A 27,770-nucleotide genomic window follows, 5' to 3' on the forward strand; every position below is an offset into this window, starting at 1 on the left:
TAAGACGAACAGTGCGGGGTTAGGGGGACCTCGCTCTAAAAAAAAAAAAAAAAAAAAAAAAAAAAAAAGAAAGAAAGAAAAGAAACTGCTGTACAAGGTGGTACACACTTGTGATCCCAGCATTTGGGAGGTTGAGGCAGGAGGATCACAAATTTCAGGCAAACCTGGTCTACAAAGCAAGCCTCTACTTCAAAATACCAAAAGGAAAAAGAAAAGAATTCTGCTGCATGCTATTGTACGTATGAACCTTGAAAGCATTCTCCATGAAATTCAGGTACAGAAAGTCAAATGCTTTCATGACTCTACTTGTATGAGATACCCAGAAAGGTCAGTGGTTTTCAGAACCTTCGGTGAGGAAGAAATGGAGTACTGATACTTGAAAGGCATACCATTTCAAGTTTTTTAAGGTGAAATGAGCTCTAGAGGTAGGCTTCACAACAGTGTGAATGCACTTATCACTTCTGAACTGTGTATTAAAAAGTGCTCAAGGGGCTGGAGAGATGGCTCAGCAGTTAAGAGCACTGACTGTTCTTGCAGAAGACCCGGGTTCGAATCCCAGCACCCACATGGCAGCTAACAACTGTCCAGTTCCAGGGGATCCGACAGCCTCTTCTGACCTCTGTCATTTCATGACATGAATGCACCTGCATGGACACATACAATACACACATACAGATAAAATAAAAATAAAAAAGCAAATAAAGAAAAATTGACTTAAAAAAAAGTTTCCTGGCCAGAAGCTTAGATGTGACCCTGGTTCCTGCTAGAAATACTTAAAAGGTTCCCAGTGCTCTAGTATCATTGCTCTCCACCCTAGCTTCCACCTCTCGACATGGATGCACTTACCTACATGCAGGCAATACATGCATACACATAAAAATAATAATTGCTCAAAATGAAAAAAAAAAAGGATGGTACATTTTGGTTTTTTAGATAAAGATCTTGTGTTGCCCAGGCTGGCCCCAATCCTCTGGACTCAGGCAATTCTCCTGCTTACTACCTTCTCCCCAACCCTCAACAGTTAGGCTTCTTAAAGACACCCAGTTTTGAAGATGGTAAATAGTACATGTATTTTACCAGGTTTTTTGTTTGTTGTTTAATGTTTAAAGCGAAACCATTGCTAATGATCAGGTGACAGAGGTGATAGAAGACCAAGCCACAAGTCTCAGCCTCTTGCCAAGTGTGCCTGGCAGAAAGAGGAGCTGAAGGATGCACACACGGGAGTTCAGACAGACCCTGGGGACACCCCAGCCAGGATCCCATTTGCAGGTGTTTCAGAAAGAAACGGCACAGAGCTGGGGAATGGGCAGAGGGAAAGAAGCACCTTAATATTTACTATGTGTTCACTAAATGTCTGCTATACACAAGAAGCTTCTGCATTGATCACTGTACCATTTAACACTTCCAACCAATGCAGTCAGCCCCATTTTACAGCCGGGCAAGCCATGGCTGAAAGAGACAGGTACTGATAACTGAGCCTATCGCACAACATCATTGGCTCCCTTTGATGTCTCCATTCCTCTCCAGGGCTCCCCCTGTGAGAGGAGGAATATGGCTCTCCTATGAGGAAGAACCCAAAAGATACTCACCTACATATTCATCCATGTTGAAGGTTTTCACATATTTAAAGGACAGGTCCCCATTCTTATAGTACTCAATCAGCTTCTGGTAGCAGCCAAGCGGGGTGCTCCCTGCAAGAGGCCTCTGTCAGAACACCAGCACAGCTGCAAATGCCCTTCAGCTCCCAGCTACCAGGTTCCTAGAACCAGTGAAGGCTTTTCCAGGAGAACCTGTCAGGTCTGCAGTCCTAACAATTCCACCTGCCATCCATCCACTACCTGCTCAATGCCTACTTCCCACTAGATTGCAAGCCCCAGGGGACAGGGCCATGTCAGTCTTGTTGATTGCTAAGTCCCTGGAACCAGACACACGGATAACTGAAATCACTCTGAATAGGTCCTAAGTGAATGTCAGACTTGATTACTGATATGATATTCTCTGAGCATCAACAATGTGTAAGGTGCAGGGCTGTGGATGGGGAGACAGGGACAACAGCTACTACAGAAGGGACCACTGTCTAGGAGTGGGGACAGAGCAGCACTGTCGGCCATACAAGGTCACTCTATCATCAGGTTTCTGGGAAGATTTCCCGGAGCAACAGCAAACTCCTGAGTCTCATTAGTTAGTCTACCCAAAAGGCAGGAAGACTATAATAAACTAGAAAGTAAAGATCTGAACTGTGGGTATAGCTCAGTGCTGGCCCCATCTCCAGCACTGCAGGAAAAGATACTAAAACCCTGACTGAATATTGGATTAATTTAAAGCTAACCATCCATAAGTGATCAAAGAAAGGGAAGACAGTTTATTAAACTTAAAGACCTAGGTATAGGGCTGAAGAGATTACTCAGCAGTTAAGAGCACTGGCTGTTCTTGCAGAGGACCCGGGTTCAGTTCCTAGCACCCATACGGTGGCTATCAATTGTCCGTACCTCCAGTTCCAGGGGATCTGACACCGTTTTCTGACCTCCATGGGCACTGCATGACATAGACACAGGCAATACACTCATACATGTAAAATAAAAATGAAGTATTTTTTTTAAGACCCAGGTTTAGCACGCCTTTAATCCCAGCACTTCGGAAGCAGAGGCAGGCTGATCTCTGTGAGTTGAGGCCAGTCTGGTCTACATAGTGAGTCGTTCCAGGTCAGCTGGTGCTACAGGGAGACCCTGTCTCAAAAGGACACAAAAAAAGATACCCAGGTTTAATTCCTAGCCAGGCCTATGGATAACGAAAAGAAAATAAAAAACTAACTATTTATCCATCCATTCATAACAGACTATGGCCAGGCATGGTGTCGCCCACCTTTGATCCCAGCACTGAGGATGCAGAGGTAGGTAAATCTCTATGAGTCTGAGGCCAGCCTGGTCTATATTAACAGGTTCCAGGCCAGCCAGAGCTACATAGTGAGATCTTGTCTCAAAAGAAGAAAAAAGTGATTAATGTGGACAATTAGGAAAAGTTTCTGAAGAGTTTGTACATGAGATGATACTGCAGAATTAGATGATAAGGCAGATCTTGTCTCAGGGCCACAATGGTTACTGGGCTATGGAAGGAACATGCCCTTATTCTCAGGAGATCGGGCTGAAAGATTTAGTACTGGGATATCTGGAACTTACTTTTATGTGGTTCCAAAAACAAAAAACACAACAAATTATATGTATAGAGAACATGAGCCAGAGGAAAACATGTGGCAAGAGAGTAACGGTTGGTCAATGTAGGTAAATGGTATTACACTGTTGATTGCAACTATTTTTGAACATTTGAAAGATTTCAAAATAAAAAGATGGAAGGAAAAAACTCAAATGTATCCACACAAGACCAGGTCACTGTCTTTTCCACACCCGTGAACAGTCGTGCTGCTTGGCCTACACGGGGCAGTTCACTTCAAGGCCTCTGTACCCACTGTTACCTCTATAACCAGTGATCTTCCTTTACGTATCTTCAAGGCGAACTCCCCTCTTCAGGCTTTTTCTCAAATGTCACTTTCTCATAGAGACCTTCTCTGAACACAACTCCCACTATGCACAATTCCCAGCCTTTCTCCTGTGCTATTTTTCTCCCTCTCATCGTCTTCTAAAATCTCTACATTTTGCTAATTAGCTTATTTATTATCTGTCATTCCCATTATAATTTAAGCTTTAGATAGTATGAATTTATACTTTTTTGTTGTTGTACCATAAATGCTTGGTTTACAGTAGGAACTAAAAAAAAAAAAAAATCCAAGTGACTGACAGTGGCAGTACCCACATCCCACTCAAACCACCAACCAGTTCCTAAATTCTTCAAGGAAACCTTGTGTAACAGAGGGTGGACACATCTTTTTGTTTAGGGGTGGGGGGTTTGACACAGCGTCTCAATCCAGGTTGACCTTGAATTTGAGGCAATCCTTCTGCCTCAGCCTCCTGAGTGCTGGGATTACAGGCATGAACCACTACATGTGGCTGAGGGAGCCACAACTTGAGAGGGCTTGAGCTTTATTCTGTGGATCTCAGATCTGATCTGTCCTGATGGGAAGTAGGAGGAGTTGATGCAGAGCCCAGCCTGACCAGGTGGAGGCCACAGGATGTTAACATTGCCCCACAGATAGGCATGGTGGCAAACGCCTTTTATCCTAGCACTTGGGATGCAGAGGCAGGCGGATCTCTGTGAGTTCAAGGCCAGCCTGGTCTACATAGGGAGTTCCAGGCCAGCTGGGGCTACTGGGAGACCCTGTCTCAAAAAACACCAAAAAAAAAAACCCAAAACAAAACAACAACAACAACAACAACAAAAAACACTGCCTCCATAGGGCTGAAACACTGGATACCTTAGTTATACTGGACACCTTAGTTACACTGGAAATGGGTACTGAGAACATAACTTGGGTCCTCTGCAAGAAGGGAGTAAGCACTCTTAACCACTGAACCATCCTCTCCAGCCCAAGAATGGTTTTTATTTTTACTTTTTATTTATTTATTTATTATTGGTCTTTTTGAGACCAGGTCTTCCTATAACCTCAGCTGACCTGAAACTCACTATGAAACTAGGCTAACCTCGATCTCACAGAGGTCCATGCCTGCCTCTGCCTCTTGAATGCTGGGATTAAAAGCATGCATCACCACACCTGGCCCAAAACGGTTTTTAAATTTTCAAAAAGTTTTTAAAAATCAAAAGGGTATTTTATGACATATGAAAGTTACATACATTCAAAATTGAGTGTTCACAAAGTTTTATTGGCATACAGCCACACTCCCTTACTTACATATTGTCTATGACTGTTCTCATTGCTACAGTGGCAGAGTTGAGCTGCCAACGATGAAGCCTGAAATATTTACTGCTAGGCTATTTACTGTAAAAGTCTGAAGGTCTCTTTCTAGTGTTCAGTGGTCATAAAACCATTGGGGCCAATCTACCCACTCCTAAAAATATTAAAGATACTTTTAGAGACTGTGGCCAAATTATCTTCCTGCAAAAGCAGCATTCTGACCCATTATTATTATTATTATCATTATTATTATTATTATTATTATTATTATTGGGGGGGGTATTATGAGACAGGGTCTCACTATGTGCCCCTGGCTGGCCTGGAACTCAATATGTAGACCAAACTGGTTCAAACTCACAGAGATCTACCTGCTGCCTCCTGAGTGCTGATATTAAAGTGTGTGCCACCACACATGACCTGACCTTTTTCAGAAGAAATTGGGAATAGTTTTATCAATTAAGCTTTCTAAGAAATTATTTGAGTGAGCAACTTCTCTCAATTACCCCATGAATAGTACTTAGCTAGTAACCCCCCTACATGCAGAGAAGAAAAATGAACTCATCTCATAAAATGATTGCCGTGGTCTCCGACTGAAGAAATGGCTCAGTAGTTAAGAGCACTGACTGCTCTTGCAGAGGACCTGGGTTTGATTCCCAGCATCTACATGGCAGCTTACAACCATCGGCAACTTCAGTTTTCTTCGGTTTCAGGGGATCTGACACCCTCTTCTGACCTCATCATCAGGCACTGCACTTACACACATGTTGGCTACACACTCATAAAAAAAATATTTTATTTAATTTTTTGTTGTTTTTATCTTTTTTGAGACAGGGTCTCCATGTAGCCCCAGTTGGCCTTGAACTCGCTATGTAGACCAGGCTGGCCTGGAACTCACAGAGATCCGCCTGCCTCTGCCTCCCAACTCCTGGGACTACAGGCCAACCACCACACCTGGCAATAAAATATTTTTAAAAACTGATTGCCTTAGGAGGCTGGAGAGATGGCTCAGCAGTTAAGAACACTGGCTGTTCTTGCAGAAGACCAGGTTTGAATCCCAGAACCCACATGGCAGCTAACAACTTTCTGTAACTCTAGTTCCAGGGGATCCGACAGCCTCTTCTGTCCTCCTCCCGCCTTGCGTGACACGGGTGCACTTACACAATACACACATACACATAAAAACAAATAAAATTAAAAAAAAAAAAAGATTGCCTTAGGATACCAGGGCTGAGGTAGGGGGTAGCTCCGGCCTAATCAAGATTCTATGGTAACAGGCAGCCCCTACCTCAACATAAAGGAATCTGGGTTCTCCCCTCTTGTCTGCCGAGGGTGCCTGGGGTTATCCCACAGCATAAGTCTCTCAATCCCACCTGTTCAGTCCCTGGGATAAGTAAGCCCATGATTTTGACCCCTTAACAGACTCCAAGGAACTCTCTTTCCACCCCTGTCCATATCACCCTCTCCATTCCACAACGCACCTGTAGGGAGCCCTAAGGTGAAGTACTTGTCTGGTCCTGGGTTAAACTGAATGATGCGGTTCCTGATGTACTTGGCTGCCCACTCACTGGCCTGAGAATAGTTTTCCAGGATGATGAGCTTCATCTCGTCCTACAGTGAGGAGACAACAAATGCAATCAATGGAAAGGGCAGGGACCAAGGGACAATAGGAACCTGGGGAGAGGGAAGAAGTCCCCAGAGCCCGGCAACAGCCTCTTTCAGGGCACAATTTACACGGGGGACTCGCTGGGCACCTCTACACCCACCAGGAGGCGCTACTGTAGGGTCAGACATTGCCTGTAACCCCTGCTATCGGTTACCAGGGGACCTCACAAGGCAGCCGAGTTTTCTGGGCCTGTTTCTCGTATGTAAAATGGGGAAAGTAGTACCTGCCTCCTGGATTTCACGATGGGGACTGGTAAATGACTGCACATAAGCCACCCTGTTGGCCACTATCATCTGGTAGCTCAACTCAGCCCCTGCCCACTATCCCACTCTCCTCCAGGCTGGATCCTCTGCCCCACTGGCTTTTCGTCTTCCAAGGTGCCATGGGGTCACCTTGGAGCTAGAGGTGACTGCGGCACAGCTCGGCAGGAGGAGGTGTGTCCTCTTTCAGTCCTAAGGGTCGGGTGCTTCCCGCTCGCCAACTTGGTGAAGCCTTCCTCAGGTTCCCCAAAGGCACAATGGAATACAGGTACCCAGCGGAAGGGTGGGGGGCGTCTGGCTGCCCCGCGGTGTGCGTTGGAAGGCCCGGGCGGAGTCAGCCCGCAGGGTCCAGCGTTCCCCCGAAGGGGGCCGCGAGCGCGTCGCCCCTCCGGCCCGCTCCGGCTTGCCGGGGTCCAGCGCCAGGAGTGGCAGAGCACCTGGCAACGCCCGCGACCCCCGGTCCGAGGACCGACCCACCCGGCTTGTCCCCACTTACGCCAAGGCCTCCCGCGATTGCAGAGGTCCCGGGCGCAGGCGGCCCTGCCCCGCGCCGGTCACGTGGCTGCAGGTCACGCGGTGCACACGCCGCGGGGCTGACTCAGCGGGCGGCCCTCCCTGACCATGCGGCCCCCGCCCCTGGCGAGCCGGTCGAGAAGAGCCTGTGGGGACTGGACACCCGGTGGAGGCGGGCCGAGCCAGAGGAGGGGATGTAGCTTCTGGAGAGCGGAGCAGGGGTGTGTCTAGGTGTCATTTTTTTGTTTGTTACCCGCTGCAGCAAATGGGTTTTTGTTTGTTTTGTGGGATGTTTGTTTAAGACAAGGTCTCCCCGTAGCCACACCTGGCCAAGAACTGCTTTGTAGAACTGACTGGCCTCGATCTCATAGAGATCCGCCTGCCTCTGCCTCCCGATTGCTGGGATTAAAGGCGTGCCACCACACCTGTGGCAGCAGGAAATCTACTTGAGGGCTGCTGACTGTGCAGCCAGAGGCATCCCTCTCAGTCTAGGCGCTGGGCGTGAAGGCTACCACAAAAAAGTACACAGAAGCGATTAGTGAGTTTATTGATTAAGCCTTAAATAAGGTGCACTCAAGTATAGGCCTTAGGAGGGGACCAGCCAAACTGCCTAAGCGGTATGTGGATGCTAGGGCTTTGACACTACTAAATGAGGCTACCTTTAGATGTTAGAGGAAGTGGATACTGGTGTACTCTTTCTTAATCCACAGAATTCTGACCAACAGGAGACTTTTTCTAAGGTACCGTTGGGCAGACTTGTGACTACAGAGGGGAGTGTGAGTAGAGATAAAATACTGGTCAAAGGGCTCCTTGGTCACAAGGAGGTTAGACATAAGAGTTCACTGCCTTTTTTTTTTTTTTTTTTTTTTTTTAAAAAAAAAAAAAAAAAAAAAAAGAGACAGGGTCTCTGTAGCCCCAGCTGACCTGAACTCACTATGTGGACCAGGCTGGCCTTGAACTCACAGAGATCCACCTGCCTCTGCCTCCTGAGCGCTGGGACTAAAGGCGTGCGTGACCACGCCTGGCAGTTCATTGCCATTTTAATAATCTCATTTGTGATGGCTTCTTAGAGGGTACACAATTCTTCACAGATAGTCTGATTACTTATTTCTAAATTACTGAGTGACAGCAAGGAAGAGACAGAAATGAAAACCAGGAGAAAAGAAGAACCCTTGGCATTCTCATGGCTTATTTCCAAACTAGCTCTGTCAGATCTTTGCAGCTACACACACACACACACACACACACACACACACACACACACAGCCCAAAGTAATGATTGCTAGCATTGTCCATTCAAGATTGTTTTTCTGCTGGGCATAGTGGTGTACACCTTTAATCCTAGTGCTTTGGAGGTAAAGGCAGACAGACTCTGAGTTTGAGACCAGCCTGGACTACATAAGAGAGTTCCAGACCAGCTGGGAGTGAGGAAATTAAGGCTTAGAGAGAGAACTTAACTTTGAAAGCTCAAATGGCTTTCGTAAGACTTCAAGTCAGAAGGATCTGTCCAAGTTTGAAAGCTTTTGCCCCTGTCTCCCATCTGCTGTGACAGCAGATTTTAGACACTTTATGTACCAACAAATGATCTATTTTATTATCCTTGTGAGTGCATATGTGTGTGTTCATTAGTGTGTGAGTATATATGTGCACACATGTATATGTGTTCATATGTGTGGAGGCCACAGATCGATGTCAGGTGTTATTACTCAGGAACTATCCACCTTATTTTTGAGACAAAGTCTCTTACTGGAACCTGGGGCTCACTGATTTAGCAAGCCCCAGGAATCCTTATGTCTCTACCCACCTAGTCCTGGGATTACAACCACACCTAGCTTTTTACATGGGTGCTGGGATTGAATTTGGTCAGCAAGGCCTTTACCACCTGACCTATCTCCCTAGCCATCATAGTCTCCATCTTATTCTTTCAGGTCAACATTGGACTATAGCAGTCTATTCTAAGGGTATTTGGGGACTGTCTATAGTTAGGTTAGGAGGAAGGACTTACATGGTCATCAGAAACACTATACTATACACTTCTACTATATAGGGCTTTGCCAAGAGCTTTGATGCCCCTAGTTTCGAATGATCCCACTCAATAGGCAGGTGTGATTATTAACATTTTATAGACGTAGAATCGGGGCTCAAAGTAGTACAGATTCATATGTGGCCTCTCAGTATGGGACATTCTGGACCATGGTAAGCTCTCTGGAACAGCAAAGATATCTCCTAAATTAGTCTAGCCTCCAGCATCAGCATCCTGGCCTCTCCCCTGGTGGCATGGCCTTTCTTCAATCATGAGGTGGTCACATTTCTTTAGTTCTCTTGACTGGGTTTACGTTGGACAGCTCCAGGGCCTCATTTGCCTGTTGGGCCAGCAATAGGACAGTCTCATGAGGGGTGGGCTTTGTGGTCTGAGACCCTGCTGAGACCAGGAGTGCTAGACACCAGGGAGGCTAATCTTCACAGTCTGGAGAACTTGTTCTTTGGCCTCAGTGTTGATGTAATTTTTATCTGCCTTTAAGTTTCATCAGAAATCTTTTCTCAGTATGAGGATTGTAGATATTTTACAGTAAAGTTCCAGCCCCAACCTCTAAATACATCAGATAGCACAGGCCTGGCCTATCACTCAGCTCTTCCCAAAAGGAGACTTACTTTACTCCAGGCGGCTTACACTGACCTGGTCTCTCCTGAGTTACCCCTTCCTGAGAGAACCAGTGCATGGCTTTTATTAATTAAGCCTGAAAGCCCTAATGCCAGCCAGCCTGGGGACTAATCAGAAAAGTCTTGGATTGAATTCTGGTCTGGCGAGTCTCTGGATCTTGAGGAAGTAACTGAAGCAAATGAACAGCTTCTCCTGGTCTTGATTTTCTTAGATGGCACATGGAGAGTGAGTGGAACTTAAGTTAATAATGCCCTGTGTCACTGTTGTATTAAGTGAAGAATTAACACAGTGTAGCACTATGGTGGTTTGGATGAGAATGTCTCCCATAGGCTCCAAGTATTTGAATACCTGGCCCTAGCTGATGGAGCTGTTGAGAAGGTTTAGGAGGTGTGACCTTGCTGGAGGAAGTATGTCACTGGGGATGGGTTTTGAGGGTTCATAGCCTTGTCCTACTTCCACTCTCTTTGTTCTGCTCCTGAGTGTGTTTGAAGATGTGAGCATTCACCTTTCTGCTTGGGCTGCCTCCTGCCATGCCTGCCCTGCCACAATGGACTCAGCCCCCTGGAATCCTAAACCAAATAAACTCTTCCATCAGCTGCCTTGGCTGTGGTGTTTTATCACAGCAACAGTAGAGTAACTAAGACGTGCACTCATGGCCACCAACCACACTGACATATTTCCTACCCCAAACCTCTTTGGACCCTTGTGCTCCCCCGACTCCATCCCATGTTTCCATTGTCTCCATTCTCCATCTTCCTGGCCTCTTGTCTTGGAACTGAAGTTGATAAATTAGAAGACTTTTGTGGGTTCATACACTGGAATATTCTCCAGCTCCTGTGTGGACAGATGTTTTCATGCCTGCTAACAACACACACTTTGTGCAAACGTCCTGCCTCTATGCCCCCAAAGTCCTGTATAAGCCATGGCATCTTTGTTGAAACTCAAAGATACTCTTTTGGGCTGCACAACTGGATGGATGGATGGATGGATGGATAAATGTGTTTTATTTTCCCTTGAAGTTAGAGGAAATTTTTGGTTTTTTTAAATATTTGGGACTGGGGCTGGAGAGACAGCTCAGTGATTAAGAACACTTCTTACAGAAGACCAGGTTCAATTCCTAGCACCCACATGGCAGCCAACAGCTGTCTGCAACTCCAGTCCCAAGGGATCCGACAACCTCTTTTGTCCTCCACAGGCATTGCAGAACACGGGTGCACTTACTTACATGCAGGCAATACACACATACACATAAAAATAATACATATTTAAAAAATAAAATATTTGGGACTATAGAGATAGTTCAGCAGTTAAGAGCACTGATTGCTCTTGCAGAGGACCTGGGTTTGATTCCCAGCACCCACATGGCAGATAACAACCATCCATAACTCCAGTTCCAGGGACTCTGACGCCCTCTTCTGACCTCCATAGGCATTGTACAACATGGGTACACTTACACAGATACAGACAACACACTCATACACATAAAATAAAAGTAACCAAAAAAGTTGTTTTTTTTTTTTTGGTCTTTTTGAGACAGGGTCTCCCTGTAGCCCCAGGCTATCCTGGAACTCACTATGTAGACCAGGTTGGCCTTGAACTCACAGAGATCCACCCACCTCTGCCTCCCAAGTGCTGGGATTAATGGTGTGTGCCACCACAACTTGTGTAGTAAATATTTAAATTTTTTAAATGTTTATTTTTATTTTTATGTATACAAGTGTTTTGCCTGCATGTATGTAAATGTACCATATGTATGCAATGCCTTTCAGTGGCCAGAAGAGGGTGTCAGATCCCCTGGAACTGAACTTGTGGATGGTTGTTAGCATAGTGGGTGCTGGGAATTGAACCTGGGTCTTCTGGAGGGACAGCAATTGTTCTTAACCACCAAGCCATCTCTCCAGATCCTAAAGGAAATTCTTGTAAGCATAGCTTATGAATTTGATGCTATTACTTCATAACAGACACTTCAAAAGTTAGTGATGTAAATGATAATTATTACCTACCATGGTGTCTGTGGGCTAGAAATTCAGGCAGAGTTAGCTAAATGTAGTATATTGGTTGATTTCAAGGTCAGCCTGGGCTATATAGTGAGACTCTGTCACCAAAAGAAGGGAGAGAGGGAGGGAGGGAGGGAGGGAAGGAGGAAGGAAGGAAGGAGAGAAAGAAAAAGAAAGAAAGAAAGAAAGAAAGAAAGAAAGAAAGAAAGAAAGAAAGAAAGAAAGAAAGAAAGAAAGAGAAAAAAAAAATCAGATATTAAGGATCATTTCTAGGACTGCAAAAGACTCAAAACCTGGGATTGGAATCATAGGAGAACTCACTGACTCTGGTGTCTGTTAATTGATGCTCACTCACCATTAGTCAAAACCAGAGCTACAGATGGTTGTTAGTTGCCATGTGGGTCCTGGGAATCAAACCCAGATCCTCTGCAACAGTAGCCAGTGCTCTTAACCACTGAGTCATCTCTCCAGCCCTTTTTTAATATTTTTTTATTTTATTCACCTTACTAATTGATCAGGTTCTCTCACTGACCCTGAAGCTCACTGATTCAGCTAGACTCCAGCGATCTGCCTGATTCCAACAGCTTAACCCCAGTGCTGGGTTTGATGGAATCAAACTAAAGCCCCCCAGGTTAAAGTAGATTTAAACTAAATCCCCCAGACTAAAGAATATTCAGAACAAGGAAGTAAGAAGTAAAATAATTCTAACTGCTGAGAAAGAGCTGACCTTTTCATGCTCCATATTCAAGCCGGACATCACCCGGAACTTCCCCCTCCTACTACTGCCGGTTGCTGCCGACCCCCTACTGCCGGTTGTGGTTTGTGGTTTTTCTCTTTAAAAATCGCCTGTAAGCTGAGCTTAGGCTGCTGTTCTCTCTCTCTCCCTCCGAGTGAGGCAGGAGCCCGTCTGCGCAAAGGATTAAATCCTCTTGCTTGTTGCATCTCCTGGTCTGAGGACTGAGTTATTGGGGTGCGGCCTCCCGTGGACGTTGGGTACCCCAGCCTGGGGGGTCCTACAGGTTACAGGTACACGCTGCTACACCCAGCTTTTACATGGATCCTACAGATCCAAACTCAGGTCTTCATGCTTGTACAGCAAGCACTTACCAACTGAGCTGTCTCTCTGGGCCTTTTACAGATATTTTTACCTCTGATTCCTTAGATAATGGCAAATGCTTATGATTGAATGTTCATTTTCTGTCTGATATTTGTATGAAGTTAGAAACCTTTGTCTTGATGGCAAAGCAGTAAAGGTTAAAAAACTTAATCAGCTTTATGCGTACATTCAACCCAAATGAAGTGCTTGGGTTCTTCTCTTCATTCATTTATAAAATATTTATTGATTTTTAGGTTGGGTATGGTGGTTCACACCTTTAGCATTCTGGAGGTAGAGGCAGGCAGATCTCTGTGAGTTCAAGGCAAGTCTGGTCTACATAGTGAGCTGAGGCTATAGGGAGACCCTATCTCAAAAAAAGTACTGAGTCTTAATTATGAGCCATACTGCTTTAGGCTCTGGGGATACACAGTAAACAACTCAAGCCCTTGCAGACTCCCAGGTGCTATTGATTAGATTTTTTTAATTTTTAAAAAATTTATTAAATTTCTGGGTATGGTGGTACATGCCTTTAATCCCTGCACTGGGAGGCAGAGGCAGGTGGATCTCTGTGAGTTCAAGGTCAGCCTGGTTTGTTAGGAGTTCAAGTCAGCTGGTGCTACAGGGAGACCCTGTTTCAAAAAAACCAAAAAATTAAAAAAAAAAAAAGGGGGGGGGGGGAGGAGGGAAAAAAAACAAAACAAAAAACAAATAAAAATTAATTATTAAATTATTATCATGTGTGTGTATGATATCCATGAAAATGTGGGCACATTCATGAATGTGGAGGTCAGGGGACAACTTTCTGAATTTGCTTCTTGAACTCAGGTCCTCAGACCAGCTTGGAAGTACTTTTACCTGCTGAGTCATCTTGACAGCACTCTAGTAATCAGATTTTGACATATTTCACTGTGTGGTAGGTAAGGAACATTAAATTTTAGTCTTTTTTGAGACAGGGTCTCCCAGTAGCCCCAGCTGGCCTGGAACTCACTATGTAGACCAGGCTGGCCTTGAGCTCATAGAGATCCACCTGCCTCTGCCTCATGAGTGCTGGGATTAAAGGCATGCGCCACCACACCTGGCAGTTAGTCTTTACTTTTAAACCTTGTAAAACTTGGAACTCAGTTTATGACAAGGAAAAATAATCTTTTCTTGTTGTTATTGTTGTTTTTGTTTTTTTGACAGGATCTCCTTAGTTACAGAGATCCACCTGCCCCTGCCTCCTGAGAGCTGGGATTAAAGGTGTAGGCATGGAATTCTAATCTTTTAATCCCACCATACCTTGTAAAACTTTTGTTTAAGGAAAGGCCCTGATGTATTCCTGACCTGATGGCCTGGGGCAGTGGAGCTCTTCTCCCTTTGCTCAGATTCTTTTAAACCAGGAAAGTCTGTAAGGTAGGACCCCAACCAGTGGGGAAAAGACACAGTCCTCTTGCTTTAGACCAAAGCCCACCAAGCTTACAGGTCCTGTGTGTGCTTGCTAGATCTGACTAACCATGTAAAGCACCCTTTTGCAAAAGTAAAATCTGACTTGCTGACTTTCACTTTGTCCTAGTATTCTTGGTGTGGTAATTGATAGGATACTTGGATGTTGTATTTTATTTCTAACATAGCCAGGTTCCAAGGCCTCTCATGATGCACTCTGATATATAGTCTCATCCCACATCTCACTCCCATGTAACTGTGGGATACTGTGGAAATGATCACTGTGTCTTTGAGGGCTGACTCATTAAAGACACTGCAGTTTCATCCTTGCTCTGTCCCCCTGGGATCACCTGCTTTGGGTAGCTAGCTGCACACTCAAGTAGCATTATAGCATTCCCAGGGGGCAAGGCAAAGAAGCCTCCTTCCAGTCGCTATGGGGATCCACAGCAGAAGTAAGACCTTTAGCCCCAGACAGGCTTCCAGATGACTGTAGCCTTGCTCAGTGTCCGTAGTGAAATTTCAGGAGGGACTCCTGACCATAACTATGCTGATTTTGAGCCTAAAAGCTGGTATATAAAAAACACTTGTTGCTTTAAACTGCTAATGATTAGAATGATTTGTTATGCAGCAAGGTATCTAATACACCAGAGAAATTCCACAAATGTAGAAGGTAGTGGACAGGGGATTTGACTCCTGTTTCTGCTTCCGTGTACCTGAGTACGTACTGTCTGACCCACCAGAGAGTCTCCACTCCACCTGCTACTCCCACATGGTGCCCCTTCTGCTGTGTTTCTGGAATCTTCCAAACTCACTGAGCCTTTATTCATGCTACTTGTAGTTTCTACCTTCTACTCATCAGAGGCCACATCCTGCTTCTTCTGATTGTAGCTGCAGCTCAACAATCTTGTTGGTTCCTGTGCTACTCAGCTTAGTTCCTTACACAAAACAGCCAAATCCCTATGTAATTTAGAGCCCAGTGTGCTCAGATCATTGACTTGTTACCTGAGATTCTTTCCTTTACCTTTTGGTGCTCCCATTTCCTCAACCCTAAAGCGGGATGATAAACAGCGGCTACTTCTGAGGATTGTGAGGGTTAAATGGATTGATACATTAGAGCATTTGAAGTGTGCCTGACCCATGACAAATAATAATATCACTTATTATTAAGCCATATGAAGTTGCCATTTTGTCATTTTCTCGATCAAAACCCAATAAATATCAGCAATTTTCTAAGTTTAATCTAAAATATTATTATGTTCTTTCACCACAGTTAAATCCAAAAAAGCAGTCCAGCAAACAAAAACAGTTTAAAAAATTTGTTAGTATCCTTAGCCATCAAGAAATGCAAATTAATCTACTTTGAGATTCCATCTCACCCCAATCAGAATGGAAACAAACTAAGCAGGGCATGGTGGCATACACCTTTAATCCCAGCACTTGAGAGGAAGAGGTAGGAGGATATCTGTGAGTTCAAGGTCAGCTGGAGACCCTGTCTCAAAAAGCCAAAAAAAAAAAAAAAAAAAAAAAAAAAAAAAAAGAAAAGAAAAAGAAAGAAAACAAATTACACTGGGGTGTGGTGGCACAAGCCTTTAATCCCAGCACTCAGTGGGCAGAGACAAGTGGATCTGTGTGAGATTGAGGCCAGCCTGGTCTACATAGCAAATTCCAGACCAATTGAGGCTACAGGAAAATCCTGTCTCACTCTCCCCCCACACCCCTACCCCCCAAAGAAAAGAAAACAAATGACAAATATTGGTGAGGATGTAGGGAAAAAGGAACCCATATTCATTGATGATGGGAGTGTAAACTGGTGAAGCCACTATGGAAATCAGTGTGGAGGTTTCTCAAAAAGACAAAAATACCCAGCCGTACCACACCTTAGCATATAATCAAAGGACTCTACCTACATTCTACCACAGAGAAACTTATTAATTCATGTTTATTGTTGTGATGGAATCAAATCAAGCCCCCCCCCAGGCCAAAGTGGATTCAAACCAAGTCCCCCAAGCAAAAGGAAAATTGTACAAGGAAGTAAAATGAAAAATAATTCTACCTGCTGAGAAAAAGCTGACCTTTTCATGCTCTTTGCACAAGCTGGAAATCACCCGAAAAATCCCCCCTCCTACTTCTGCTTTTTGGCTCAGTAGTCGCTTGTGGTTTGTGGTTTTTGCCTTTATAAGCAGTCTGTAAGCTGAGCTCGGGGCTTCTTCTCCTTTGGAGCCCATCTGTGCAGACGTGTTAAATTAAATCCTCTTGCTTGTTGCATCTCCTGGTTTGAGGACTGAGTTATTGGGGTGCGGCCTCCTGTGAATGTTGGGTACCCCAGACTGGGGGTCCAACAGTTGCACTATTCACAATAGCATGGAAACGGAATCAGCCTAGATGTCCATCAACAGATGAATGGATAATGAAAATGTGTTACATATATACAAGGGAATTTTATTCAGCCATAAAGAAAAATTAAATTATGTATTTTGTAGGAAAATGGTTGGATCTGGAAGTTATCATATTAAGTAAGGTGACCCAGACTCAGAAAGACAGATGCTACATGTTACATGTTCCCTAGCGTGTGTGTGTGTATGTGTGTGTGTGTGTGTGTGTGTGTGTGTGTGTGTGTGTTGAGACAATGTCTCACTCTGTAGTCCTGGCTGCTGGTCTGGAACTCACTATCTATATTGTAGTGACTGGCCTCAAACTTCATGCTTACTAGGAAATACCCCCTCAGCTCAAGGCCTTGAACTTATATCCTCCGACCTCAGCCTCCAAAGTTTTGGAATTGCAGCCCTGTGCCACCATGTCCCAACCCAGAATTTTTCCTTCTTGTCAAACTGGAACTGTGTACCCATTAACAGCAGCTCTCCATTTCCCCTTCTCCCAGTCCCTCAGTCCCTGACTCCCTGTTTTTGGAGTTCCACACCGCTAGCTTGCTCTTGTAAGTAAATAATACATAATGCATTCTTTGGTGCTTGGCTACTAGGTGACTCTTCCAGGAAATGTAAAATTAATATCTGCCTCCAAACTGAGATGGTGCCAACAACCCGAAGAATGACTCAGGCGAGTACCTTATGAGTGAAGTGAGTTTATTAGGGGTTACTGACACCTCACACCTACTGAGCTCTTTTCTATGACTCAGATGCAAACTTGAGTTTAGACCACTGCCTAGTGTTAAAGCAGCACAAAGCCAGACTCTGGGAGTCACATGCTTACGTGTACTCTGTCCTCACCCTTCTCCAGGACTCTGCTGGTCCCTGCAAACTCTCCAACTGAGAAGGATGTCTTGTTTTGCTGCAGTCTGGCACACAGATTAGATTAATAGCAGCTTGCTGCAAATGGAGTTACTCTGGCCAGGATTCAGAAAACTAGCCTAATTACTTTGACTTGTTTTCACATAACAATGATCCAGGGAAATCAGGGTCCCCTCTTGGTGTTCTTTGTCTCATTAATGAAAGAATTTAGGGGCTGGAGAGATGGCTTAGCAGTTAAGAGTACTGGGTGCTCTTGCAGAGGACCCGAGTTCAATTCCCGGCATCACATGGCTGCTAACAACCATCTTTAACTCCAATTCCAGGGGGTCTGACAGCTTCTTCTGACCTCTGTGGGCATTGCATGACATGGGTGCACTTACACACTTACATACATGCAGGCAATACATGCATATCATATACAAAAAATTAAAAATAGTTTAAAAAATGTTTAAAATAAAAGAATTTAAGAATGGACTCAAATGAAAGCTTAAGGACAATTTTATTAGAGTTTTAAAGAAAAACCCTTGGGGCAGGCAAGCTGTAAATCTCAGCAGCTTCCTGGAGGAGGAGAATGGAAGAGAGAAGGGAAAATGCCACGCCATTTAAGCTGGCATGGAGGCCAGACACATGGTAGACAAGCAGCCACATGGCAGGGAGGGGAGCTTCAGAGAAAGAGTAAGGGAGCCCAAAATGTTGGGGAAGCACAAGGTGTGAGGGAAAACATGTTTAGAAAAAAGGTAGGAGAAAAGAGGCATGCTTTTCTGAAGAATTGAAAAAAGTGAGCAGATTTACAAACTGCATGGCTGTGGCCCAATTAAGCTGCTGCACTAAGGGCAGGAATTCTGGGCAGGAAAAGTTCACCATCTCATTAAAGCCTTAACTTTTTTGCCTATCTCTTTAGTGTGAATTAAGATGACCCTGCCTTCCTAGGGGTGGTCCCTTTGCCAAGTGAACCCAGTCAATGTTAGGCTAGAGATCCTAGCCCTTTGACCGCAGGGAGTTTTTTCTTAACAATGTCCTCAATTTCCTTCTTTATTAAGGCTGAATAATATTTCATTGTGTATACCATACATTTACACACTATCTGTTATCCATACCTAACTGCTTAGTTAGAGTGGCCACATATAACAGTATCAGGATTGCTGACAGGTACACCCTTGGAAACAGTTTTATCAAAGAGTACAGGGCTATGTGCAATTGCTTTGGGCTTTAAGATTCTTACAAAGGCCACTCAAACGCTTTCTCCACATTCCCTTCAGTAAAGTTGTTTCATTTTACCATAGGAATAGGATGAGTTCTATTGTTTGCCACATTTGGTATGCATGCCATCTATGTTAGTAAACTTTCCTTTATTGTAACAAATATCTGAGATAATCAACTGAAATGAAAGAAAAGCTTGGACTATGAATGTGGCTCAGTGGTAGATTTCTTGCCTAGCATGTGTAAGGCCCAGGTTAATCTCCAGTAAAGAAGAAAGGAAGGAAGGAAGGAAAGAAAGAAAAAAGTTTGAGCCAGATCAGTGGCATATGCCTGTAATCCCAGCACTTGGAAGGCAGAGAGGCAGGAGGGTCACCCATGAGTTCGAGGCTATTCACTATGACATGGATAGTGTGTTCCAGGCTTACAGAGTGAGACCCTTTCTCAAAATACACATACATGCAGCTGGGCATGGTGGTGCACACCTTTAATCCTAATACTCACGAGGCAGAGGCAGACAGATTGCTGTGAGTTCAAGTCTAGCCTGATCTACATAGGGAGTTCCAGACCAGCCAGGGCTACAAAGTGAGACTCTGTCTCAAAAAAAAGCAATCAAACAAAACAAAACCAAAATACACAGAATATACAGAATACACACACACACACACACACACACACACACACAAAGGCTCATGATTCTAGGGTCTCAGCACCCCCTTCAAAGGGCAAACCCTCAGTTTTTGGAAGACTTCCCACCTGACCCCACCTCTTCAATTTCTACCACAGCACCAAATGGATTACAGAACCCTCTGCAACTGGCCTTTGTGAGACAAGAATCCAAACTAAAATTAGGGTTGCAGCTAAGTGCTAGAACACTTGACTAGCATGCACATGACCCTGGGTTCAATCCCCGGCACTGAAAAAAAAATCCAAATTGTAGAACCATCCTAGTATCTCCAGTCTCCTAAATGATTTTTAAATTTTTATTTTATGGGGTTGGAGAGATGGCTCAGCAGTTAAGAACACTGGTTGTTCTTGTGGAAGACCCAGGTTGGAATCCCAGCACCCACATAGCAGCTAACAACTGTCCATAATTCCAGTTCCAGGGGATCCGACAGCCTCTTCTGTCCTCTGAGGGCATTATAAATTAAAAAAATAAAAATATTAAAAAATTTTTATTTTATGTGTATGAGTATTTTGCCTGCATATGTGTAAGTGCACCATGTGAAGAGGGCACTGGATTGTCTGGAACTGGAGTTATAGACAGTTGTTAGCCACCTTGTGGGTGCTGGAAACTGAACCTGGGTCCTCTGCAAGAGCAGCCACTGCTCTTAACCACTGAGCCATCTCTCCAGCCCCTCCTAAATAATTTTTAAGATTCACACTTGGTGCTAAAATTCTGCAGGTTTTGGAAAATGCATGGTGCCATGTATCCACTTTCCCAGTTATCATGTAGAATTTCCTCACTGCACAAATCCAAAGGACAGCAACAAAAAGCCTTCTGCCTCACCTGTTCAATATTCTGAACTCTTGACAGCCACTGAACTTTCTGCTCTCAATAGAGTTTTTGCCTTGTTTTGCTTAGCTCTCTGTCTGCAGCTGGAGCAATAACCCACTCGGCTATTGCAGAATTCTTTTAAAAGGGGGGGAATGAGAACAAATGTAGTTATTTTAAGTTTCCTCACAAGAGAAAGACAGTCTAATAAATTGATGGTGTGGCTCAAATGTGTAATGGGAAGGCAAGTCAGAGACCAGAGGAAGCCAGGTGGGGCAGGTGTGAGTGATGCATTTGGAAAAGGCCTACACAGGTGGTTGTTGTTTCAGACAGGTTTTACTGTGTAGTCCAGGTGGATCTGGGAGCAGAGATCCTCCTGTTTCTGCCTCCAGAGTGCTGTAACCACCTTCAGCTATACACTGTCCGGCTTTGACTCACAGAGCTATACTTAACAATTGTGTAACCTCTGATAAGCTATTTGTTTTCTTTGTGCCCTAATTGCTTTGTCCACAAAATAGGAAAAATATTTACCTTACAGTATGGATATGATTATCAAGAGCCTTAGAGAGGAGTAAGTGATTTAGCACACATAAAACACAGTGAGCACTCACTAAGAAACCGCTATTGTCATTACTCTAAGAGATTAAGAAGGGTTTGATAAATAACCAGGATTTGATCTTGCAGAAGAGGAGGGAGGGTTGTAGCCAGGCAGGAACAAAGGCACAGAGGCACATGGACTAGGGTCTCAGGTTCTAGATTTAATAAATAAACACACAGGATACCCAGTGAAATTTGAGTTATTTCTAATTTTCATGCATATTATGCATTAAGATAAAAGAAAAATGTTATTATACCAAAACATATCAATGCTGACTGCTTCCCTGAAATAAATGATAAATATAGGAATTGTAGAACTCTTTCTTTCATTTTATTTCCCTGATGGTTTGGTGCTCCTTAATAGCCTTAATACTGCCTCATCATTTTGCAGAATTTTCTTGCAAGATTCTTGCAGTTTGCAGGGTTTAGTCCCAGCACTGGGGAGGCAGAGGCAGGTTTATCTCTGTGAATTGAAGCTAGTCTGGTATCCATAGTGAGTTCCAGGCCAGCCAAAGCTACATAGTGAAGACATGGTCTCAAAAAAAATTCTTACAGTTATAGTCTGTGCTTCACTGAAATTTTAACATGGCTTCCCAATGTCACATCAATCTCTCTCCCTCTCTTTCCACATGTATTCATATGCATAAATGTGGGATCTTGCATGGAGGTCAGGGGACAATTTTGGGTGGGCCCAGAGTCTCTGTTGTTTTCCCACAGAGTAGGCCAGGCTAGTGGTCCATGAGCATCCAGGGATTCTCCTGTCTCTGACTCCATCTCAACGAAGGAGCAGTGGGATTACAGAGGAATTTGACTTTTATGTGAATTCTGGGGATTTGAACTCAAGTCCTCATATTTTCAAAGGAAACACTTCTACCCAATGATCCATCTCTCCAGGCTCAACCTACTTTGTCCATTAAACATTCATTACTGAGAAACCATGCTCAAGATTAGCACCCTGAGCCAGTGTACTGGACATGTACTGGCACACAGTGAATGACTCAGAGCTGCTTTTCAGGTTTGATTGACACACAGTATCATTTTACAGAGCATCACTTGCTTTTCCGTTCTCCAGGGCTACAACGATTCTCCCTACCTTTTAAAGCTGCTGCCCACTGACAAAAAGGAACTTTATCACCAGTCTTGTTTTATCAGTGGAGTGCTCCAATAATACCCTTTGCTGTTCAATTTTCATAATCCTGTTGCTAAATTGATGTTGAAAACTCTGAACAAGAAGTAAGTAGGCATCAATCAATGGATTACTTAAAAAGTCAAGAATTTGGGGGACGTTTTTTGAGAATCAACAGTGCTTCAAATAAATGAAGGAGTCTCTCAACAGCACTTGTTAAAGATTGCCTGTGAACGTTTGAATACGAGAGAAATGAAAATTTCTGAATGTCAATGACATCATAAAAATCCTGTAATTGCTCAGTTAGAACACTATAAACGCTGAAGTAGGCAGTTTCATGACAACTACTGCAGTCTCAATGGAAGACATCAGGTACTGCATTTGCACACATACGGCAAGACAGCTGACACTTTCCGTAAAACCATTCATGCTCTGCTTCAACTTTGAATTTGTACTTTTACCCAAACATCCACCCAAAGTTTTACTTGTGTTATCTCTAACCAAAACAATGAAAGTCTTCTCATTAACTGCTAATGCAATTCAAGACTGTGAAAATTTGTTACTGTTTCTGAAGTCTGTTCTGAAAAGAATTCTACTTGCAATAGCCTTAGAAGTAAGCCTTCTCTGTGAGGGAAAAAAGAAAGAAAGAGAGAGAGAGAGAGAGAGAGAGAGAGAGAGAGAGAAAGAAGAAGGAGGAGGAGGAGCAAGAGGGAAGGAGAAAGAGAGGGTAAGAGCGAGAGAGACCAAGAGAGAGGGAGGTTGAAAGCCTTGTACTGGTTGCGGGGGCAGGAAGCATTGTTCCTCTTTTGTTTTGTTACTGCTGTTTATTGAGATGAGGTCTGTGTAACATAGCTCAGGCTGCCCTGGAATTCTTGGCCCTAGGAGGAGGAGGAGGGAAGGAGGGAGGGAGGGAGGAAAGAAGGAAGAAAAAGAAAGAAAGGAAAGTGGTTTCTGTATTGTGATTACTTGTGCTGTGGCCACAGCATATAAAGTGGGCACTTAGATATTGTGATAATAAATGGAGCCACTGCTGTTTGTATTTTGGCAACAAATCTTATTTTAGCATTTGGAAATGTGCTTGCAATTTTAGAACTAGAAAATGCTTCTGCTAGTAGCTCAGATAGTTGGTGATATGAAATGTGGAAACACTTATAATGTCTGCTTCAGTGTCCTCCCCTCCCTTCCTCCTCTTTTTCCTTCTCTTCCTCTTTTTAAAAAAATATTTTATTTATTTTTATTTTATATGTATAAGTGTTGCCTACATGTATGTAAGAGTACCCATGTTGTACAATGCCTGTCGAGGTCAGAAAGGGGCATCAGATCTTCTATAACTGGACTTACAGATGGTTGTTAGCTGCCATGTGGGTGCTGGGAACCCAATCCAGATCTGCTGGAAGAGCAGTCAGTGCTCATAACTACTGAGTCATCTCCGGCCCCCGCAACCCCCTTCTTTTAGAGTTGGGAGTCTCAATATGCAGCCCATGCAGGCTCCGAACTTGCAATCTTCTTGCCTCAGCCTCCTGAAGCCTGAGGTTAAGAACTTGTGCCACAGTGCCCGACTTCCAGGTCTTGTTATGTAGCCTGGATCTTGCTATGTAGACCAGGCAGGCCTAGAACTCACAAAAGATCTACTTGCCTTTGCCTCTGCCTCTTTAGTGCTGAAATTAAAGGCGTGGGCCACAATGCCTGACCTTCCATTATCTTATTTTTAAAAAATATTTTATTATTTTTATTTTTACTTTATGTGTATGAGTGCATTGTAAATCCACCTGTGTCCTGCAATGCTGGCAGAGGTCAGAAGGTGGCATTGGACTCCCCTGGAACTTGAGTTTCTAATGGTTGTTAGCTGTCATGTAGATGCTGGGAACCAAACCTCGGTCCACTAGAAGAGCAGCCAGTGCTCTTAATCACAGAGCTATCTCTTCAGCCCTTTCCATTATCTTCTTAATCAGAGTTTCTCTTAAAACTGATAACAGTTTTTCAGTTCCCTTGGTACAGTTGAGGAAATCCTACATTTCTTTTATAACTGTTAATATATGCTAGCTTACATTGTCTTTATAGCATTTTAATATTAAATAAACAGTGCACAAAGAGCTTCAAAGGGGCTTTTAATAAATGCCTATAGCTCAGGAAATTCATGCTTGTGTGTGTGTGTGGGGGGTGTTTGTGGGTTCTACATGCACAAAAACAGATAACACAAACCACTCAAGAATAGAAGATGCTGAATTTGCTAAGCTCACAGCCCTTTAATTCCTGGGTCACAAGTCTGAACTCAGGATAAACCATTAACTGGGGCTGTGAGAGAAGGTATCCAGCTCTTAAGTGCTGCATAAACCGGGTGGGCTGGAGGCACAGGGCTTTAATTCCAGCAGGCAGAAAATAGAGACAGGTGGATCCCTGGGAGAGCGAGACCAGGAAGGTCTACATAGTGAGTTCCAGGCCAGCTAGGGCTATAGGGAGACCCTGTCTCAAAAAAGAAAACACGAAGAAGAAAAGAAAAAAACGCTGCATAAAACTATGGCATATGATACAAAAAAGGAAAGAAAAAAAAGAGAAAGATTAGCTTCCTGTTTGACAGGAAGAGCCAGCTGTTCATGTACAGGAAATGTTCCCTCAACAACCCAGAACTGATTTTATGAGTTTTTGGCAGCTTGGCGTTATAAGCCAGGCAGGCTTTCAGAAGAGGAAGTATTGAGGCATTTTAGGCCTGCCTTTGACGTCACCAGAGCGAGGCCCTTACTTATTGGCTGAGGTGTAGAGGGGCTGTCCTGATTGGCTGTCTTTCTGACTCTGGGTCCCTGCTTGCTTTCAGGAGTGTAGTTACTGTAGTAACTGCAGTGAGGCAGGCTGGGACTGGCTGGTGTTCAGAAAGTCTGTGCTGACTGTTACCTTCTTTAATTAACGGCGGCTACTGTTGGGATTTTTGCCGAAAACAGCGATTGCCTTCCTGAATATGAGTTTAATTCTCAGTCTTCCCGTCTGTTCTTCCCCAGCCCAGCCTGCCTCAGACCAGAAAGGACTTTTTAGTCCTTTATTTGTGGAGGTAAGCTTTTCAGCAAAGTGCTGCTGCTCAAGTACTTAAGGGCCAGTTGCAGTGGAGAAAAACCGCTCTGACAGGATTTCGAATGTATTGGACAGAAGCAGAACACAAGGCATTCAGGGGGTCTTAACAAGGTCAATAAAGGTCACCGAACAACTACAAGCTGTAGCTGGTAAATGCAATCAACTCTGCGTGGGAAAGAGGAAGGGCAGGTAGAGGAAGCCCAACCCAACAACTGGAAATTGAAAGAACTCTTTATCTTTCTCAAAGTACTTTCGTTGTAACCAGGCTTGTTAAGGGAAAACACTGGAAGGACAGAAAATGTCCGTCAGAAACTGGTTGAGTACAGTTTGGTCAATCTGTAATTGAGACAAAAATGCAGCCAGTAAAAGAGCACAATTAAGATTGAGATGATAGCTCAGGTGTAGTGTTTACCTTGCAAGCATGAAGACCTGAGTTTAATGCCCTAGAACACATGTTAAAAAGTAGGTATGGTGGCACACATTTGTAATCCCAGTGTTGGGAAGGCTGAGACAGGCAGATCCCTGGAGCTTGCTGCTGGCCAGTCAGCCTAGCCTACTTGGCAAGCTCCATAACAATGAGAGGCCTGTCTCAGAAAACAAACCGAACAGTTCCTGAGGAAGGACAGCTGAGGTTGTCTTCTGGGCTGCATACTTGCACACACACACACACACACACACACACACACACACACACACACACACGGGCAGGCTCAAATAGGTGTGGCCTGTAATCCCAGCTACTTGGAGGCTGAGGGAAGGGGATTGCAAGTTCAAGGCCTCCCTGAGCGACAGAATGAGTTCAAGTTCAGCTTCTCAAGCCTTAGTGAAACTCTGTCTCAAAATAAAAAATACCAAAAGGTCCAAAATAAAAAATACTAAAAGGGGATATAACTCTGTGACAGAGTGCTTGCCTAGCATGCCTGAGGCTCTCAGTCCAATCCCCAGTACTGCAAAATGAATGGATGAATGAATGAATGATTAAAAGGGCACAGTTCCATAAACTTATATGAAGATAATCATAATAAGTAAAACAAAAAAAAACAAGATTTATCATTTGTGTTAAAGTATGTATAAGGGTCAAAGAGTGAAGAGGATCTATGCTCCTGGATGCAGACTGTCTCTAGAAGGTACTGGATACATGGCTGTGGTCCTTGGAGGAGGGAACTAAAAGCAGCAAGCAGAGGACTCCTCTTGCCATGGCATATCCTTTTGATGCTGGTTGAGCTCTTTCTGCTTTGTGATATACGGCCTAGACTGAACAATTCTAATTATTTTTAAAGTAATTATTTAAGGCCAGCCATTGTGGTGGGGGCGCGGGGAGCTGGCCACCCATGCTGCCCCAGCTGGTTGCAAGTACTGCTGAGGCAGCAACCACCCCGGTCCTCTTCTCTTGCTATCCTCCTGTCTTGCTGGGGACTGGGCCTACAAGTGGCCTCTGCACAACACACCCATGGTTGGCCCATCCACCATCATCATCCAAGTGACAGGCTGGGTGCAGTGGAGAAGAGACTTGGCAATTGAGAGGAGAGTGACTGAGGAACCAAGATAGGTGGCTCTCAGCAGAACATGACTCTGGTAGCAATGAGAAAATGTCTCATTGCTAGTGACTGCCAAGTCCCAGCTGGAGCCCTCAGGAGCAACAGGAACCTGAGAAGTCTACAGATTTCAGAAAACAAGCTAGAGGACACTATGTTGTATAAAGCTGTGAACATCCCAACTGCTACTCGGAGAATCTTGAGCTGGAGGCCTGTGAGCTAACTGCTGCCTGCTGTGAGGACCTAGCTTCTTTTACCCTCAGTAAAACCCTGTGGGGAATCAGCTTATTGGAGAACGCCTTGGACTACAGTGGAGTCATTGTGCTAAGTGAGACCCTGAGACAGCCGAAGTGTAGTCTGCATGTACTTGGGCTGAGAGTGACTGACTTTGGTGAGGAATCCCAGGTATTTCTGACCACTGAGGAAGAGGGAAATCCCTACTTGACAATCCTAGGCAGTGTGTAAGAAAAACAGAGAACAAGGGTAAAAATTCCATTCCAAGAAGCCTGGGTGTCTTCTGACCCAAAACCACATACACAGGAAAGGGAGTGGGCCATTACTTTGGATCATCTGTGTGTAAGAATTACAGATCACTGGCATTTTAGTGAGATGTGATTTCTCTGGCACCCAGTTTAGATGTGTTTTCAAAAATGGATGGGGTTTTCAATTCTTAGAGAACAGGAGGTGGAGGTGGGGTAAAGGTGAGAGATGGTGGCAAGGTGCAGGTGGAAAAGGGGAAGGGGGTCTGAATATGATCAAAATACATTGTTTGAAATTCTTAAATCAATAGAATTAAAAAATAATAATGATTTGATTCTTTGAGACTGGGTCTTATGTATTGAAGGCTCGTACTGTGAACTGAAGTTCCCAGAAAATAGCCACACGTGTCTATGTTAAACCTTCTATAAGGCTGATTGACTAAAACTTCTGGAGAGCTGTAATATACAGGTTGGGAGCCAAATTATCTTCAGATATCTTCAGTTCCCTTTACAGCTTCTTATTGCCTGACTTCTGTGTGTGACCTAACATTCTTGTGATTATTAGATGAATCCTTTGGGGCTATACAAATAAACACTTAGCTTCCACCAACCCAAA

The 27,770-nt window shown here is 44.1% G+C and overlaps 1 protein-coding gene across 6 annotated transcripts in view; it reads right to left on the reverse strand.

Moving 5' to 3' along the window:
• Gnpda1 (glucosamine-6-phosphate deaminase 1) overlaps positions 1 to 7,316 on the reverse strand; it is a 15,404-nt gene extending 8,088 nt beyond the window's left edge. The window contains exons 1-3 of one of the 6 annotated variants that reach the window (XM_008835520.3): positions 7,224 to 7,315; positions 6,283 to 6,412; positions 1,590 to 1,691 (exon numbers count right to left, since the gene is read on the reverse strand). In XM_008835520.3, the coding sequence (XP_008833742.1) occupies positions 1,590 to 1,691; positions 6,283 to 6,406 (226 nt within the window). In that variant the 5' untranslated portion in view covers positions 6,407 to 6,412; positions 7,224 to 7,315. The other 5 variants (XM_008835522.3, XM_008835521.3, XM_029564714.1 and 2 more) reach the window with 5 other exon arrangements.
• Positions 7,317 to 27,770: the final 20,454 nt, after the last annotated feature.

This window comes from Nannospalax galili, unplaced genomic scaffold (genome assembly GCF_000622305.1).
Source record: "Nannospalax galili isolate Female #2095 unplaced genomic scaffold, S.galili_v1.0 scaffold1077, whole genome shotgun sequence".
NCBI lineage: Eukaryota > Metazoa > Chordata > Mammalia > Rodentia > Spalacidae > Nannospalax > Nannospalax galili.